This window comes from Mesoplodon mirus, assembly GCF_964341445.2.
Source record: "Mesoplodon mirus genome assembly, chromosome: 16".
In the NCBI taxonomy this organism is placed as follows: domain Eukaryota; kingdom Metazoa; phylum Chordata; class Mammalia; order Artiodactyla; family Ziphiidae; genus Mesoplodon; species Mesoplodon mirus.
Genome location: NC_138992.1, coordinates 63,032,812 through 63,046,563, shown reverse-complemented (window position 1 = coordinate 63,046,563; position 13,752 = coordinate 63,032,812). Strand labels below are relative to the sequence as shown.

The following is a 13,752-nucleotide window of genomic DNA, read 5'->3' as shown; positions in this document are numbered from 1 at the left end:
ACTTGGCAATTTTAGATCATAAAAGTAGACTGTACTATTTTGCATTCGTTCATTAGTGATTTTTTGCATTCACAGGCACGGTGTAGAAGACATCCCTGGCCCACCCTCTCACAGTCTGTGGGTGAGTAGCAGAAATGAACAACAATCATGAATGTTCACCTAAAAGGAGTAGGCGGGGGTAATTCCCTTTGCCTGGGGAACTGGGAGAGACACTGGTAAGAGGTGGTAATAGTTGAGCTAGTTATGAAAGGCTGATCATTCAGAAGAGCACTGTAGTGTCTCTGTGCGTGTGAAGGGGGCTGGGGCAGAGGATAAAGAAGTTCACTGTTAGAATACTGGCTGTGAGAGAGAAAGACATGGCTGCAACATTACCGGCTGTAGGAGCCAAGTGGTGCAGGACCTGGTTAGTCCTGTTAAAGAGTTTATTAATAATAATGATAGTTATGATTAACATTTAATAGTGACTAATTCTAAGAAGACTGAGTCTAGCGGAGAGAACAGGGGAGTCAAACATGTGTTAACAAATAATTAGAACTAATATTGCAAAATAACATTTTCCCTAACTAAGCACATACTGATGTGAAGCTTTTATGGATCTACAAGAGCTTCCCAGGGCAACTGGGTGCAAAGTAAACAATTTTTTTTCCTGAATCAATGTTTAGCATGGAACAAATATTTCTTATGTGAAGACAGAGAGATATGGTGGCAAAAGAGGAAAAGAAAAGCAGGTTCTAGAATGAGGAGACCTGGCTTATATTCTCAACTCTGACTTTTGTCATGATTCAAAGTCATGTTACTAATCTCCCTGGAGCCCCCGTTTGTTTATTTGCAAAATAAGGGTTTAGGGGAAATGACTCAGGGTTGCTTCTAGGTTTAATAAAGTCTATAAACTTTTTCATTAAAATATTCTATTACTTGTACAGCTCTGCAGCTACAGCAGATTTGTAAAGTAATATACATACATAACATATGATCCTAGTGCCAAGAACCAGCAGGCAAGACATATCTGCTGAAACTATTTCATTACAATGTAAGGCAGTGTGGGACTAAGAATCAAATTGACCTTGCCAGAGAAATGAGGTAAGAAAAATAAATAAAAGCATCAGAATTGGAAAGGGAGAAGTAAAACTATTTGCAGATGACATGATTATATATATAAAAAATCCTAAAGACTCCAAGAAAAAAACTGTTAGATCAAATCAATGAATTCAGTAAAGCTGCAGGATACAAAAATCAGCAGCATTTTTATACACTAAGAACAAATGATCTGATAATAAAGAAAGTGATTCCATTTACAATAAAGCATCAAAAACAACAAAATACTTAAAAAGTGAAGGATTTCTACACTGAAAGTTATAAGACATGGATGAAAGAAATTGAAGAAGACACAAATAATAAATGGAAAGGTATCTCATGTTCATGGATTAGAAGAATTAATATTGTTAAAATGCCATCTACAGATTCAATGTGATCTCTATCGAAATTCCAATGGTGTTTTTTTACAGAAGTAGAAAAAACAATCCTAAAATGTATACGGAACTAAAAGACCCCAAATTGCCAAAGCAATCCTGAGAAAGAACAAAGGGGGAGGCATCACACTTCCTGATTTCAAGCTATATTATAAAGGTATGGTAATCAAAACAGTATTGGTATGGGCATGAAAACAGACACATGGAAAATGGAACAGAATCAACGAGCCCAGAAATAAACCCATGTATATATGCTAAACTAATATTTTACAAGGGAGCCAAGAATACTCACTGGAGAAAAGACAGTCTCTTCAATAAATGTTGCTGGGAATACTGGCTATTCACATGTATAAGAATGCAAGAATTAACTTGAAAAGGACTAAAGACTTAAATGTAAGGCCAGAAACCATAAAACTCCTATAAGAAAACACTGAAAAAAATGTTTGGCTCCTTGACATCAGCCTTGGCAATTACTTTTTGGATATGACACCTAAAGCAAAAGCAACAAAATAAAAAATAAACATGTGGACTATATCAAACTAAAAAGCTTTTGCACAGCAAAAGAAACGTTTGACAAAATGAAAAAACCTATGGAGTGAGAAAAAAATGTTTGTAAGCCATATATCTGATGAGGGGTTAATATCATACAACTCAATAGCAAAACAAATAATCCAATTTAAAAAATGGGCAGAGGACCTGAATAGACATTTTTGTAAAGAAGATATACAGATGGCCAACAGGTATATGAAGAGGTGCTCACCATCACTCCTCAGGGAAATGCAAATCAAAACCACAATGAGATACCAGCTCACGCCTGTTAGAATGGCCTTCATCAAAAAGGTAAGAGGTAACAAATGCTGATGAGGATGTAGAGAAAAGGGAACCCTTACGCACTGTTGGTCAGAATGTAAATTGGTACAACCACTATGGAAGAGAGTATGGCGGTTCCTCAAAAAATTGAAAACAGAACTACCCCATGATTAGACAGTTCCACTTCTGGGTATATACATGCCCAAAGGAAATGAAAACACTATGTCAAAGGCATATCTGCACCCTCATGTTCATAGAAGCACTATTTATAATAGCCAAGACATGGAAGCAACCAAAGTGTCCACTGACAGGTGAATGGATAAAGGCGTTGTGATATATACATGATTGAATATTATTCGGCCATAAAAAAGAAGGAAATCCTGCCATTTGGGACAACATGGACAGACACTGAGGGCATTATGCTAAGTGAAATAAGTCACACAAAGACAAATATTGTATGATCTCACTTATGTGTGGAATCTAAAAAAAACCAAAAAACCGGAAGCCATGGAAAAGGAGATTAGATTTGTAGTTACCAGAGGCTAAGGGTTGGGGAGGGGAAATTGGATGAAGGTGGCCAAAAGATACACATTTCCAGTTATAAGATAAAAAAGTACTGGGGCTGTAACATACAACATGCTGACTATAGTTAACACTGCTCTATGATATATGTGAAAGCTAGGAGTAGTAGATCCTAAGAGTTCTCATCACAAGAAAAACATGTTTTTTGTATCTATAGGAGATGATAGATGTCAATGAAACTTATTGTGGTAATTATTTCACAGTATATGTTTCACAATATATGTAAGTCAAGTCATTAGGCTGTACACCTTAAACTTATACAGTGCTGAATGCCAATTATATCTCAAGAAAACAAAGAATCAAAATGATAAATTCATAGAGAACTCAGCTGTAAGCTGGAGAGGGTAAATTGGGCCTGTATTGAATTTGAGAAATGGGCAAATTTGGTTAGGTAGATGGAGAGGGATGGGACTCCCAGTCAGGAGATGGTATGTGACAAAGGTGGGATGCACAGAGTATTTAGTGTGGAGGAGATGGGGCTGGAATGGGGTGTTCATAACAAACACTAATAAGAAAGGAGATATTTTTTTCCAGGTAGAAGTATGTTAAGCAATTTAATGAGGCACTAAAGGAAGGATGGATTGGAGGTGTGGCTGGCTGGTAGCAGAGAAACTAGGCAAAGGAACAGTGGAAATGGAGTGGGTGCAATGGACGGGAGACACACTGTAAAGAGAGAGTACTTGCTAATGGGTGATGGGTTGGAGGTAGAGAACACCAAAGCAAATCTGAGTGGGCGAACTGGTTTGGGACAGTAGAATTCATCTGCTGAATTGCAGGTGGATGAAATGGGATACCTACATGGAGAAAGTCCATCAGGTAACTAGAGCCATGGGACTAAAACACAGCTAAACCACAAATCTTAACAACAGTGATAGCCTAAACTGATGTGTATATAGTTAGTTTATCAAGATTAGCATATACTGAGAGAAGTGGGCACCAAGACCTAAATCTTGGGAAATAGCCCATGTTTTGGGATCATTAGAACCAAAATATTCCCTAATGGTAAAATAATGACACAGCCTTTGTTCCTCTTGCCCACATGTGCAGCTTTCCAAATCCCCTTCTGCCAACTTTCCTCCTTGTCTGGTATTTATCCCTTCTGGGTATACATAAGATCAGTAATATAAAAAGCTGGGTGTGTGGACACATGTAATTTGAATATTGCTGAATTATTAAAAATGTATTAAGAAAATGTTTCAAAACCAGAAACGCACATAACCTTTGCCCCAGGTATTGCACTTCTAGGAATTTATCCCACAGATATACTTGCCCACGCATGAACCACGTAAAGACCACTCACTGCAGAACTGTTTGTAATAATAAACACTGGAAACCAATGAAATGTTAAGCCCCAGGGGACTCGTTAAACTACAACATATCAAGGTAATGGAATTGTGATGCAGCCATTTATAAGAATTAGAGATGTAGAGCTCCATGTATTGATATGGAATAACTACCAGGATATATATGAAGTGAAAAAAGCAGGCACGGAAAAAAAAGTGTATAGTTACCATTTGTATAAAAAATAAAGAACAGATCTGTGCTTTCCTATGCATATATTATCTCTAGAAAATTTGCATATGGAGGTACAAATACTTCTCAAATTGTAAATAAAGAGATATTCTGAGAACTCATGAAGCTTACCACACAGCTTTCTTTGCTCTTTGACTATTTGTATATCTGTATCCCCTCTGGACAGGAGTGAGCTCTTTAAGAATAAAGATGAAATCCAATTTAAGACCTGGCATACAGTATGTGCTCATTAAGTTAAACGAATGTAATGGCTTTAGAATAATAAAATTCTGTACTCAGTAATCCCTATGTCTCACTTAAATAAAACTAAAAGCAAAAACTTGCCTTAAAAATGTTGTCTTTTTTTTTAAACAAAAGAAGCTCTTATTTTTCTCCTAATTTTTCTCCTAAATAAACTCACAATCAAGCATTATTAAGCAGATTCTCAGCTTCATCTTGGTTTTCAGCAAATTTTGGAATGCACAGTGAAAATGGACATTTTTTGATGAAGAGTTTGTCATTATGCAGAATAATGGTGCTTGCCATCCCCCTTTCCCTCCATGTTATTCACAAGAGATTAATTTTAAGTAATTCTCTGAAAAGTAAATAAAGTCAGAGTTATAAAACGAGGCTGTTTTTACTCTAGAAACCAAAACTGCTTTCAGTGTGCCGAAGACTATTATTTACATTTTGATTTTTAAAAAAATCATACATAGGCCTAATTATTTTCACTTGAGGAATGTTGTATTCAGCATGGCAGACTTTGACAACAAAGACATACATCAAAGAAAGATAGCCACCAGTAGTGAGATGGCTTCTCTGAATGGTCTTTCTAGGAATAAAGAGGTGCTCAGAGAAAACTCTTACAAGAGATCTTTTTTAGAATTTGTCCATTTCTTCTAGGGTGAAAAAGGGAAAGCATTTCCTCTAAGATCAGGAACAAGACAAGGATGTCTAGTCTCACCACTATTATTCAACACAGTCTTGGAAGTCCTAGCCACAGCAATCACAGAAGAAAAAGAAATAAAAGGAATCCAAATTGGAAAAGAAGAAGTAAAACTGTCACTGTTTGCAGATGACATGATACTATACATAGAAAACCCTAAAGATGCTGCCAGAAAACTACTAGAGCTCATCAATGAATTTGGTATAAAGTTGTAGGATACAAAATTAATACACAGAAATCTCTTGCATTCCTATACACTAACAATGAAAGGTCAGAAAGAGAAATCAAGGCAACAATCCCATTTACCATCACATCAAAAAGAATAAAATACATAGGAATAAACCTACATAGGGAGGCAAAAGACCTGTACTCAGAAAACTGTAAGATACTGATGAAAGCAATCAAAGATGACACAAACAGATGGAGAGATATACCATGTTCTTGGATTGGAAAAATCAACATTGTGAAAATGACTATACTGCCCAAAGCAATCTACAGATTCAATGCAATCCCTATCAAATTACCAATGGTATTTTTCACAGAACTAGAACAAAAAATTTCACAGTTTGTATGGAAACACAAAAGACCCTGAATAGCCAAAGCAATCTTTAGAAAGAAAAATGGAGCTGGAGGAATCAGGCTCCCTGACTTCAGACTATACTACAAAGCTGTTATAATGAAGACAGTTTGGTACTGGCACAAAAACAGAAACATAGATCAATGGAACAAGATAGAAATCCCAGAGATAAACCCACACACCTATGGTCCCCTAATCTATGACAAAGGAGGCAAGAATATACAATGGAGCAGACAGTCTCTTCAATAAGTGGTGCTGGGAAAACTGGACAGCTACATGTAAAAGAATGAAGTTAGAACACTCCCTAACACCATACACAAAAATAAACTCAGAATGAATTAAAGACCTAAATGTAAGACTGGACACTGTAAAACTCTTAGAGGAAAACGTAGGCAGAACATTCCTGGACATAAATCGCAGGAAGATCTTTTCCAACCCACCTCCTAGAGAAATGGAAATAAAAACAAAAATAAACAAATGGGACCTAATTAAACTTAGAAGCCTTTGCACAGCAAAGGAAACCATAAACAAGACAAAAACACAACCCTCAGAATGGGAGAAAATATTTGCAGATGAAGCAACTGACAAAGGATTAATCCCCAAAATTTACAAGCAGCTCATGCAGCTCAATATCAAAAGCAAACAACCCAATCCAAAAATGGGCAGAAGACCTAAATAGACATTTCTCCAAAGATGACACACAAATGGCCAACAAACATGAAAAGATGCTCAACATCACTAATTAGTAGAGAAATGCAAATCAAAACTACAATGAGGTATCACCTCACACCTGTGGGAATGGCCACCATCAAACAAATCTATAAACAATAAATGCTGGAAAGGGTGTGGACAAAAGGGAACCCTCTTGCACTGTTGGTGGGAATGTATACTGGTGCAGCCACTATGGAGAACAATACGGAGGTTCCTTAAAAAACTAAAAATAGAACTACCATATGACCCAGCAATCCCACTTCTGGGAATATATCCAGAGAAAACTATAATTTGAAAATATACATGCACCCCAACGTTCACAGCAGCACTATTTACAATAGCCAGGACATGGAAGCAACCTAAAAGTCCATTAATGGAGGAACAGAAAAAAATGTACATACATACAATGGAATATCAGCCATAAAAAAGAACAAAATAATGCCATTTGCAGCAACAATGGATGGACCTAGAGATTGTCACACTGAGTGAAGTAAGTCAGACAGAGAAAGACAATTATCATATATCGCTTATATGTCGATTCTAGAAAAAGGGTACAAATGAACTTATCTACAAAACAGAAATAGAGTTACAGATATAGAAAACAAACTTATGGTTATCAGGGGGTAAATTGGGGGGGAGGGATAAATTGGAAGATTGGGATTGACATAAACACACTACTATATATAAGATAGATAATAACTAAGTAAGGACCTACTGTATATAGCACAGGGAACGTCACTCGATATTATGTAATGGCCTATATGGGAAAAGAATCTAAAAAAGAGTTGATATATGTATATGTATAACAGATTCACTTTCACACCTGAAACTAATACAACATTGTAAATCAACTATACTCCCATAAAAATTTTGAAAAAAGAGATCTTTTTAGAATAACATTTTTAAAAAAAACAAAAGTATTTCTAACCTTTTCTCTTTGACGTTTTTTTTTTTTTTAATGATATGGATTATAGAATTAGATAAAATTACGGATGAAACTCCTGGGACTGTATTGCTAAAGAGAACAAAGGTGATAGAGCAGACTTCAACTGACCATAACAAAACAGGTAACTGGCAGAATACTTACTAGTTTTCATTTCCGGGCTTAAAAAAATAACTACCTCTAGCAAAAGAACATTATTTAGGGAGATGAAAGACATCTCTACAGGGAAGAGAGAGGAGTGTTGTACTAGATTTTTTAAAGGACATAGGAAATGAAGAGAGGCAGCTAAATGGTTAAAATTGATTTAGAAGAAATGCAAAATGTTTTGATTTTGCAAAACATTTTAGTGCCCAAACTTGCAGAACTTCACTGGTTCACGGTTAGTTTTATTTAGTAATCTGAAATGCTTGTGAACCAAATTATAAACTAGAATTAATGATTTATTTTTAAAATTTTAATCATGAGTGTAAAATTGGGAGAAAGAGAACACTTAACATAGTTCTATCTACCTCCCAAAAGGAAAGAAACAAACATTGCACACTATATTCTAACAATTTAAAAAAAGCATTAAAATTCTTTTTTTGTAAATCAAATCATATTTAAGATATGTAAGTAAAGTCTGTAATTTGAAGGAACTTTGTGCTGAATCTCACAGATATAATTGGCTTCAAATCCTAGTTTGGTGACTTTCTAGCTGTGTGAGCTTGGCCAAAGTACTCACCTTCCTGTGCCTCAGTTTCCTCATCTATAAAAGAGGTCTAAGGGCTCCTGCCTCATAGAATTGTTGTGAGGATTTAATGAGATAATGGATAGGAAGTGCCTAAAAGAGGTTCTGGGACATAATAAGGGCTTTATAACTGATAGTAAGGATAACCATCTCTTTATTTCTTTAGCTTGAATTTTCATATAGAGTTTTTAAAATGGGATATTGATAAATTGTAGTCTTCCCCTAAATTCAATATTTCCCTTAAGTTAAATATTAAATATTCTCTATTTCTATGCAGAACCCCACACAGTAAATATACTCCTTATTTACTGGGAACTGTTAGATCCTTGTCTCTTAACTCATGCACTAAGTACTGCTGTTTAAATACTAGTTAACCTAGAAAGGCTAGACAGACTATAAGAAAGGAATGGTCAATGTGTCACTCAGGATGACAGATTTATGACATCTGAATCACATGCACAATTATTAGGAATCTGACTGTTTCTGAAAAGTCTGTACACTTTACAAACACACATAAAGTGCTTACAACTCCTGGTTACAGTTTCATTAGAGTTCCCACGCTGGTAACTCTCAAGGTGCCAAGAGTTCCTTTGTAACAGAGTACTGGACTGGTTACATACACTTATCCCAAGAAATCAGACCAGAAAGTTGAAGCTACTAGCATTCATTTACAGTCAAAAAATTTAAAGAGGATGTTCTTCGTAGGCAGCTGCCTAATTCTTTTTGGTATAGGTGTGTGTGTTTGTCCTGAATAGAAAGAATAACATGTCCAAAGATAAACAGTGGAAACAATTTTAACTGTTCTTCAAAGAGAGCAAATACTCTCAGTACTGTTACTACTTTCAATTCTAACATCAAATCACAAATTCCTTTACTTTTCCCATCTTGTGTTCACCCACACAAATATCTAAGAAACATACTTCTTGTGTTCTTTGAATTTTAGGTCATCACTTTCATAAACATTCTTCTGTCTACCACAAGCTAGAAAGCCACATTTTGGCAACCTTCTCTTGAAATTAAAATTTTTTGGTGAGTACTAGGTGGAGAAGGACCAGCTTGGAAGGCAGAGTCACACCTTGGCCCTGGGCCATCCTGGCATGAAATGCTGCTCTTCAATTCTGTGATGCTCAGAGGTGCAAATCTATTCCATGTTCCCATAGCCACTAGGAGGTCCTGTCTGGAAATGGCAGGGGATTCCAGAGGCTTTCTCAGGAAAAAGATTTGAGTCTGGATTCACACCAAATATTCTCTTTAACTCTCCAGGGCTGAGTTTTGGGTACTCTATTTAGTCTGGGAAAGATTTCTTTTTATGAAGACAGCCCAAAGGGCTAACAGATGTACCTAATGACAATGGTGGTTGGCCACTGGTGAAGCTGGAACACAGAATTAGTGCTTAGATGGCAAATACTGCTTAGAATCAAGCTTTAAAAAAGTGTATGTGGGTTTCTACCAGCACTGAACACACGTGGGGAGACTGTAATCATGGGCACATTGTGTATCTATGGGTGTAAGTGAAATCTATTATTTACAGAATTAGGGTCAGCTTCTATGCTTTTACTGGAATTCAGAGGCACTGAAGGTGAATTAAGTATTCTTGGACTCTCTAAGGAGGCTGGCCACATGCCATGCTTCATGCTGCATCTATGGACTGGTGCCATTTCTGGAGTATACTGGAATATTCCAGAAGAGCTGGCCTCCTTTATGGAAAAGTGACTTCTATGAGTGAGTGTATGGGGAAGAGAAGAAAACAATTATTCTATTGGTTAATCTCATAAAATAGTTAATGCTCTTGAATTTAAGAAGTATTAGTGCATGACTGTGCCAAGATTTAGGGAACTGTAAAAAAAAAAAAAAAGACAGAGTCTCAAACAGCAATCAAGCAAAATAAGATCCCTACATCTCAGGAGCTCACACTTTACTGCTGAAGCAGGCACATGCGCAAATAATTAATAATAATAGCTGCCATTTGTTGCATACTTCATACGTATCAGGCTCTGTTTTATACCTGAACTAAATCTAATCCTTAAAATAGCCAATGAGCTAGGTGCTGCTATAATCTCCATGTTTAGATACGGAAAGAGAAGGGTAAAGTAACTTTTTCGAAGTCACAGAACTGGTCAATGGTAGAGCTGTCATTCACACCCAGGGTATCTGGCTCAAGAATCAAGTTATGTACCAGAGCTTCTGCAATTAAAGTATAAGTGATGCTACTGTAACTGAGCTCTTATAAACAAGGGACAAAGAAAAGGTGGTATGTAAACTGGATTTTGAAAATGAGTAAGACAGTGACAGTAAGGCACTGGGCAGAGGAGCATTCCAAGCACAACAGCAGCAGGAAGGAGGTGCTGGGCGTGGCCAGAGGAGGGTAAGCAGACCAACGTGCCTACGGTGTTACTAGATTGTGAAGACCCTGAGTGCCAGGCTAAGGAATGTGGTTCCTTCCTCCTTCCCCCTTTTTAAAATACAATGAAGGACTTTCATGAGAAAGCTTTTGCTACAGGAAATGACAGAATCACACTTGCAGGGATGCAGAAGAATAAAAAGAAATATCACGGGCAAACGGAGAGTCAAGGGACCTGCTCCTTTCCTCCTTTTTGAGCATCCCAAAAGAGGCAAAGCATTGACCTCGTGATCAAAAGAAGGCACCGTACTCTAGGGCAGAAAATAGCTTTGCAAGCCAGCTCTGATTAGCTCCTAGAATCTTTCTGAACTGATGTTTGGAAGGTGCTTAGGCTGCATCCAGGCTCAGGTAATGGACGTCTAATCACCTGGCGATGTCTGCCATGGGTGCAGAAAGGGGCATGAGCAGGCATGTGTGCTGTCTCTGTTCCGGATGATGGCTGCAGAACTAAGCCTCCTTTTCTGTTCCCCGAGTCTACATTCTGTCAAGACCAACCATCCATGACCCCCGAGCTTGTGACTACCACTCTTCAAAAAGATCGCTTCAATAATGACTTACTTCTACTCTGCCCTTGGTCAGCGCTTATGGTTCAGAACACATTCATAATCTGTTTCAGAGAAATGGCATGTGTTTAAATGATCCAGTTCTGAAGATTTTGAGGAGTAAGAAAAATGAAAGGGCACAAGAGGCACCAAGGAGGAACACTCACCTTTTTTGCCCCTTGTTCCTCTTCCACACCGTCTCCTATGACAACATACACCACTTTTCTTCCAAACCTCTGAATTATCCTCTCAAAACAGCTTTCCTTTCCTAATGAACAAAAGTAAATTGTACAAAAATGTAAAGTTTGAGTAAGTCAGCACTCCAGGGCTTAAATTTTTATATAAAATGCTTTTTCCATGCTTCTGATCCAAGTCTATCGTACTTGTGCAAACTAGGAAGAGCGCTTTTATATGCCATTTGGGGAGTATGCAGAACAACACAGTACAGCAAAAACTGTAAATGAACGACCCATGTGGTGTCCTGTCCCTTGGGAACGAACAATTTTAGTACTTTTTCTCCCCCAAGACTCATTTATTAAAAAGTAGAATCTAGATCTCAGTAGAGCATTTGGTGGAAAAAGTATTGTTTGGAAATAGTACTTTTCCCCCTACCAGCTGAGACTAAATGAAAGCATGCCATTCTGGCACAACATTTTAACTTGACTTAAAAAATGTTTCATGATCTATCAAACTCTGAATACAGTATCTGATCGAAAGACTGTTGACAGGGATGAACAAAACCGAAGGACTGGTTTTATTACGGCAAGAGAAATCCAACACTGGACTTAGTTTATCCCTTCATTTTCAGGTTGGGATGCTCTTTGAATGAAAGACACCCTCCCCCGACCCAGGCGTAATGCGTTGACCTGAAATATTCTTGGAAAACTGTTTCTGAAATGAATGTCAGGTAATTTGGTGCTTGCCTGGCCCAGGCATCTAATGCTCAGTAAAGCGCTTTCCTAGAGGAAAAGTGGGATAAAGGTAACAGGATACCTGTACCTATCTATTATCTTTCCCATGTCAAGACTTAGTTTAGGCGCCCGTGGCAGCTACACTGTCAGCACATCCCTGTAGTTAATGCAGCCATTGTTGCTTCTTGGAGCAGGAACTGGGGTTCCAAGTCCTGGGCTGCCAATAAGGTCATTTTAATGGACAATGGGACAGTTTATAGTTTTCAAATGTGAATGGCTGAACGGGGCCTGTACCTCTTTCAAATAAGGATCAGATATACACACGAACAAATTGCTTGTTTGCTTAAACAAATGTCTGCTTTATATTTGTATTTTGCACTAAGATCTCTAGCTTGCATCTGACAGAACGAAATAAGGCCAGCCTTCTTCAAAGGATGTCATTTCAATGCTTCTTCAGTTGCCCACTAACCTGTGAAATATTAAATCACCTTGAGAAACAAATACAAAGGATGGTTTTCACTGCAAAAAATATGTAACCAAACAGTCAGATGTCATGAAACTTTCTTTCCCCGCTTAGAGGGAAATGTTTATGTGGTTCTGTAAAGTTTCCTTTTCATGGAAAAAAGGAAGGTAAACTCAATGTTATTTAAAAATAAGTCCCCAGGGCCTCCCTGGTGGCGCAGTGGTTGGGAGTCCGCCTGCCGATGCAGGGGATACGGGTTCGTGCCCCGGTCTGGGGGGATCCCATGTGCCGCGGAGCGGCTGGGCCCGTGAGCCATGGCCGCTGGGCCTGCGCGTCCGGAGCCTGTGCTCCGCGGCGGGAGAGGCCACAGCAGTGAGAGGCCCGCATACAGCAAAAAGAAAAAAAAAAAAAAAAATAAGTCCCCAACCTTTCTGGCACCAGGGACCGGTTTCATGGAAGACCATTTTTCCATGGACCAAGGAGGGGGTGGGGGTGGTTCAGGCAGCAACCCCAGCAATGCTTTGCTCCCCCTTCCGCCGCTCAGCTCCTGCTGTGCGTGTGGGGCGGGAACCCTGGCCTACAAGGAAAGTTCCTGGGTGGTTTTCTGCATTGATCCCCAAATTAGATCTCATTTGATGGCAAAACTAGCAGCAACTTACAGGAGTTTCAATACCTACTTTTTTAAATTAAAAATATCATGGAAAAGTGATTCTACCTATGGTTTTGAGATCGTTTCTACCACCGTACAGTTTTTAAATCAAATTTTTATTCTAGACTGAAAACAATTAAAGAAGTCCAATATGGCAAACAAAATGCCCATTAAAAAAAAACTTGCTTGATTGTTATTGTAACTTCCTATTATCCTCGCATTTTCAAATTATTTGGGATTAAAGTTCAATGTGCATGACGTGTAATACGCTAATTGTTCTTTTCTTCTGGGAAGTTAAGTGCTATCCGTTCTGTATTATATGCTCATTTGGAACATGTTCTTTCTTTCATGTGCTGATAAACCTTTCCCCTGGATCCTTGTTTACAAAACACAATGATTCCTCTTTACTGATGCAGACAGAATAAAGACCCGAGTTTGTGGAAACCGATTGCTATTTTATATGACAACATATAAAAATTCAAGTTCTACTGGGCTACTAGGAATTCTAT

General features: G+C 38.0%; 1 protein-coding gene across 7 annotated transcripts in view; it reads right to left on the bottom strand.

The window, feature by feature from the left end:
- EYA1 (EYA transcriptional coactivator and phosphatase 1) overlaps window positions 1–13,752 on the bottom strand; it is a gene marked incomplete at its 5' end in the record, with an annotated part of 319,290 nt that overhangs the window by 1,402 nt on the left and 304,136 nt on the right. For all 7 annotated transcript variants that reach the window (XM_082601445.1, XM_082601449.1, XM_082601450.1 and 4 more), the window contains one exon: window positions 11,388–11,488. In XM_082601445.1, coding sequence (XP_082457571.1) covers window positions 11,388–11,488 — 101 coding nt within the window. The remainder of the gene's footprint in view (window positions 1–11,387; window positions 11,489–13,752) is intronic.